The following is a 5,000-nucleotide window of genomic DNA, read 5'->3' as shown; positions in this document are numbered from 1 at the left end:
CACCAAGCAAGCCCACACGATGACAAGGTTTTCAGAAACGCGTGGGGTGACAAACCTAAACTATTCAGAAGTTTTACCTTTTTCCCAGGGTATGGATCACTAACAGTATGGTCTTGCTCAATATTTGCACTCATGCGGCGTTGCTAGTTCCTATTGTAGCGTCTCACTATGCGGAAGCCATATTGCCGTATCACGTGACCAACTGTTTTTCAAAGCGGCTGTCTGATTGGTGCAAAGTAATCCAGAGATAATATACTTCCTGTGAGAGACAACGGACTCCCAACTGCTTGGCCCTATAAACAAAGGTCCGGTCCATGCAAACGTGTTTATTTCCCACGATTGGTTTAATGCAATCAAATAAATATACGTATATATCTAAATGAAAAAACCCACAGAGAGTTGGTTTCTGTGTCGTTCCGCTTTTCAACATTAAATATGACCTCACTCGCATGCAGTCATTTATAAATCAAGGTCAAGGCCTCAGACAATACACTTAACATTATTTGAGAAAAAATATTGCATTAATTTCCTTATAAGAAGCTCCACTCCCACGTAAACAGCTTATAAAGGTTGCAATTTGAGGGTTACAGTTTGTGAGCACACAAAGACAAACGGAAATGTAAACATACTCATAAGTACAACATAGGAAACTGCTGTTTGAGCTTACCCACCCTGAATTGAAGTAAAGCCTGGTTCTCAAATTACTACCCCACACATTTGTAACCATTCCGTTTTTTTCTTTGAAATCAAACTTCTTAAGCTGTTCTGGAACTAAACTGTAAACAGCCAATTACTCACTGCACGTCATGCTTGTGCAGCTGGTTCTAAATCTCACCACATTAATATCTGTGTGAAGTTGCAGAATAAGCAGTAGTCTATGAGAAATTACAGCAGATTGGAAAACAAACTTTATTTAAGCCTCAAATAATTTAGTAAAACAACAAAAACAGAACAGAAGTGCAAAACCATGAAAATGTGCTTCACATTAATCAGACTGGATTGTTGCTCTGAGCCAAAAAAAAGAAATAAAAGAATTACATCTCTGGGTGACAGGTCCTGGCTGTAGTCCTGGCTTCTCATTCCACAATAGACCATGCAGAGATTCATGCCACAGTGTATAACACAGTCCCTGATAATGTATTCACAGGGCAAGGTTGCAGTGAGTGTGTGTACGTATCGTGTGTGTTCTCTGTCACTGTGTCAGTATTATTAGTTTTAAATGCATCACCAGTGCCATTCACTGGTTACCGTGGCAGATTTTGGGTTCATTGACTCCAAACAAGAGAAAATTCTTCTGGGCATAAGTCATCCATCGTGCACCTCTCAAGAATCTTCTTTTTCTTGATACCTAGAGTGAGTGACAAAAAATGAGCACACGTGCCCACACTTCCATGCTTCTGTTGAAAAGACAGTTCACTTTCTGGGATTTGCAGTTGGTTTGAAGGTGAAGTTTAAGTATTGCTTGCTTTAAAAAAAAAAAACACCTAAAAGAAAATTGACTAAAACGTAGACAATACCCCTGTATGTATGTATGCATGCGTAAAAAAAAGAATTATTGAATTATTAATTATTAAAAGAATGACTCAAGGCTGTAAACACTATCATTGCTTGAGTCAGTGCATGTTTGTGTGTGCGTGGTGTTATCAGTCTTGCCTTTAGCTTTGTACATACAACCCTCATCTGAAGCATGTGCAACAACAGACTGCAACACTTGGTCCAGAAAAGCTGATCCCACGCACACATGTACACTTTAGTGCCAACAGTATGCAGTGCACGTTCCATGCGTGTTCTGCTGTGCATAGCACACGTTACCTGCAGTGTATACAGTATGCAGTGCACATGTTCCATGCGTGTTCTGCTGTGCGTAGCACACGTTACCTGCAGTGTATACAGGTGTAGAAGACTGTCTGCCCTTCATCGGCAGACCGCATCTGTCTTGTGTGATACACCATCCCTTCCTTATTGCAGCGAGAGCAGCGCTTGTCAATCTGGGGAGGGAGGATTTCAGAGGGGGAAGAAGCACACGGAATGCAAGTGTGCACTGAACCTTATTTTCCTCCTGGCCAGGCATATGCATTATACAGTAATATGATTGGCTTACTAAACTGGAACAAACCGGTTGTAACTGATAGTCTACCAACATTCATTACCACTCTATGTGAAGATATATAATTCCTGATACATGTCGATTTCATCATTTTTAGACAGCAACTTACCACTGGTCCCTTGAGTTCTGAGTCCTCACTTTCCCTGGCAATAGAGGACGATTCCACAGGATTGAAGACAATGGAAGAAGTGATCACGTGGCCTGCAAAATCTGTTTTTTTTTTTTTAAAAGACGTTACGAATGAAAGATTATTTACAATTCCAAATGTACAACGACAATCAGTGGACAAACAAACGTTTTAAATGCATCGTATCCTTGCGTTAGCTACTCACCGCGGACTGAGACACTGAAGTTGCAGCGGACACAAGTGACAGTGTCCTTCGGCCCCGGCAAAGGTAGAATAGTCCCGCATTCCGCACAGAAATTTGGATCTCCACTGAAGCACGACATTACTGAAAACAAGGGACGTTTCAACATAAATACACAACAATAACATACGGCGGATCTTGACTTACTCGCTGGTTAACTGCCATATGCAGACACCTTCCAGCAATTTGTAATACGAAAGCAAAACGGGGTCATAAACAGGTCATACTTATCTAGCTAGACAATTTGACCGACTTTAATAACGCTCATAAATATCATTGTTTGTAGAAGTTGAGAGAAAGCGTGTAGCTAGCTAAATCATTACGCACGTGTTTTACGCTCAGGATGGCTTACCGGTTATATTTTTCCAGAAATAAATGATACCTGAAGTTTCCGAACACTCTCAGTGTTCAATATTCTACAGATTTACTCGGTAAAATAAACACTACGGAGAATGTTAAATTCTTGCCTCAAGAGTTGGGCACATTGATCACGTGGAAATTGGCACTACCGAGGAGGAATGGATAATTTTCTGAATTTTGATTGGTTACAGGCATTTGTATAGTCGACTTTTTGTATAGAGGTCTTTCTTTGACGACTATTTTGCGCGGATTGATGACGAAATCAAAGAAAAAAATCTTTACGAAATAATCCTCCGCGTATCATCTGCGATAGCTAATACTGACACACTTAAGGTAAAATATTGAAATTGCCCAAAAAAAACCATTTCAACAAACAGGTTCCTTCTTTATCACGAGGAACAACGCCTTGAATGTGCAAATGCTGTTACTCGCTTATCTGCGTCTGCAGGTGGCCTTTGAAAAAAATAGCTAGCTAATGTTGCTAGCTAGCAGGCAAATGTGCACAGTATAGTAAAGCGTGATCGAAGAAGCTGGTTAACTATAGCTACTTTAGCTGAGCTAAGTTAAATACTTTTTCCTGCACCTTCAGAATTGCATTGATGTTGTCATATTTTTCCGCAGGTTGCTCCACGACGTTAGTTGGATGACATTTTGCCCCATTGCATCTATTTGCTTAACCAGTATGTCATAACTAACTACCCATACATTATAACAGTACCTTAACGGTGTATTCCTAATGTTGACACAACAATGTTGATCACACTTGGTGGATGGACACATTGGTGTATCCACGAGTCGCAGTTTAGAGTAATGTTAACAGTGTTACCTGTGGCGATTGTGAATGTTAACTACCATGTTACCGACAGCTACGAAAGTGAATTGGCGTTACGTGTCAGTTGTAACAGTTGGACAGTCCCAAATTAAATTCAAGAACACACCAACAGGCGTAGATAGACCTGACAACTTGACTATTCCGTTCTGTTTTGCGCGTCCTGAATCAATTTAGGATTCTTTCATGTTTTTTCTCAGTGCAATAATTTGGAGTTCGTGAGACATGGATAGTTGTAATTAATGAACTGTATTTTATCATAACTGTAGTTATAACCAAATGCAACTAATCGTGGGTAGAACCCTTTTTTTTATTTATTTTATTTTATTTTATTTATTTTATATGAAATGATGTACATTCATACCACCACTTCCGTCCGTCGAATCAAGAGCGGGACTGTTCCACAACTAGGAACAGATTTCACCAGGTAAACTGAGCTCTGGGTTGTCCCGCGTGTCTCCAGGATGACGGAGAATGACGTTGAGAACGAACTTTTGGACTACGAGGAGGACGAGGTGGACGGTGGAAGTGGTCGGCGACGGGCTCGGGGGCGTCGTCGGGGAGGCGCTGACGCACCGGAAGGAGGGCGTGAAGGGATCGTACGTCTCCATCCACTCGTCCGGGTTCAGGGACTTCCTGCTCAAGCCGGAGCTGCTGAGGGCCATCGTGGACTGCGGGTTCGAGCATCCGTCAGAGGGTGAGGCCAGCGGCGCGGCCAGTCGGCTGCCCTCAGAAGCACTGATCCTGGATCAGCGGTCATCCGTAGACCTGAAGAACCCAGCTAACAAAAAAACTCAGAGTTACTGGAATGTCACATCCGGCCCACTGATCCTCGATCATTACATTGCATTACATTAGTTATTTAGCTGATGCTTTTATCCAAAGCGATTTAAAGTTGATTATACTAAGCCAATTCCCAGTAACTATGTGGGGTTAGGGCCTGGTGGCTTCATCGGGGCTTGAACCTTGAACCTCATGTACCTTAGCCACTAAGCTACAGGCTGTCCAAGGATTAGCCATCATCCTTACACACAAAGAACAGCTGACACCACTTGTCCACAGAATGTTACTGGAATGTTTTGTCAATGTTATAGCATTGCCAGTACGTGGCAGTAACATAGTGTGAGTGTTTTGTGTTTGCTGGGAAGGGGTGTGCTTAAGACTAGGAATGGGCTTGTTGATCTTGGCTATGCTTTCTCAGAGTAGCTGTTTATAAACTAGGATTGATAGATTGACTGACTGACTGATGGATGTATTGGTTGATCAATTGTTGATTGATTGATGGATGTATTGATTGGCTGGCTGGTTAACTGATTCATTGCTTGATGAATGGATT

General features: G+C 41.7%; 3 protein-coding genes across 6 annotated transcripts in view; 1 reads left to right on the top strand and 2 right to left on the bottom strand.

Annotated features, from left to right (window-relative positions):
* The window catches only part of gabbr1b (gamma-aminobutyric acid (GABA) B receptor, 1b), a 16,872-nt gene extending 16,659 nt beyond the window's left edge, over window positions 1-213 (bottom strand). Inside the window, 1 exon segment of the mRNA XM_061256063.1 lies at window positions 78-213. Within this exon segment, the coding sequence (XP_061112047.1) occupies window positions 78-134 (57 nt within the window). The 5' untranslated portion in view covers window positions 135-213.
* Window positions 214-890: 677 nt separating this feature from the next.
* Window positions 891-4,404, bottom strand: polr1h (RNA polymerase I subunit H). 4 transcript variants are annotated; one of them, XM_061254489.1, is made up of 5 exons: window positions 4,029-4,404; window positions 2,440-2,559; window positions 2,217-2,317; window positions 1,879-1,988; window positions 891-1,348 (listed from the first exon to the last, which is right to left on the bottom strand). In XM_061254489.1, exons 2-5 carry the CDS (start codon window positions 2,555-2,557, stop codon window positions 1,324-1,326), a joined length of 354 nt encoding a protein of 117 aa, XP_061110473.1. In that variant the 5' UTR covers window positions 2,558-2,559; window positions 4,029-4,404; the 3' UTR covers window positions 891-1,323. The 4 variants fall into 4 exon arrangements, with proteins under 4 accessions (XP_061110473.1, XP_061110474.1, XP_061110472.1 ...); XM_061254490.1 differs by lacking the exon at window positions 4,029-4,404 and adding an exon at window positions 3,554-3,692; XM_061254488.1 differs by lacking the exon at window positions 4,029-4,404 and adding an exon at window positions 2,943-3,049.
* Window positions 4,129-5,000, top strand: part of ddx39b (DEAD (Asp-Glu-Ala-Asp) box polypeptide 39B) — a 14,918-nt gene continuing 14,046 nt past the window's right edge. The window contains 2 exon segments of the mRNA XM_061254486.1: window positions 4,129-4,188; window positions 4,190-4,361. Coding sequence (XP_061110470.1) covers window positions 4,129-4,188; window positions 4,190-4,361 — 232 coding nt within the window.

The sequence above is a fragment of the Conger conger genome, chromosome 9, assembly GCF_963514075.1.
Source record: "Conger conger chromosome 9, fConCon1.1, whole genome shotgun sequence".
Classification (NCBI taxonomy): Eukaryota; Metazoa; Chordata; class Actinopteri; order Anguilliformes; family Congridae; genus Conger; species Conger conger.
Note: the sequence above shows the minus strand (reverse complement) of the source record. Positions and strands in the feature narration are given on the sequence as shown.

What these genes read in the sequence shown, in the direction of transcription:
- polr1h (XM_061254489.1), bottom strand. Translation starts at nt 2,557, where the DNA reads ATGTCGTGCTTCAGTGGAGATCCAAATTTCTGTGCGGAATGCGGGACT. An exon ending in CAGAACTCAAGGGACCAGTG is followed by an intron (nt 1,989 to 2,216) that starts GTAAGTTGCTGT and finishes CTCCCTCCCCAG; the next exon opens with ATTGACAAGCGCTGCTCTCG. An exon ending in TACACCTGTATACACTGCAG is followed by an intron (nt 1,349 to 1,878) that starts GTAACGTGTGCT and finishes CACTCACTCTAG; the next exon opens with GTATCAAGAAAAAGAAGATT.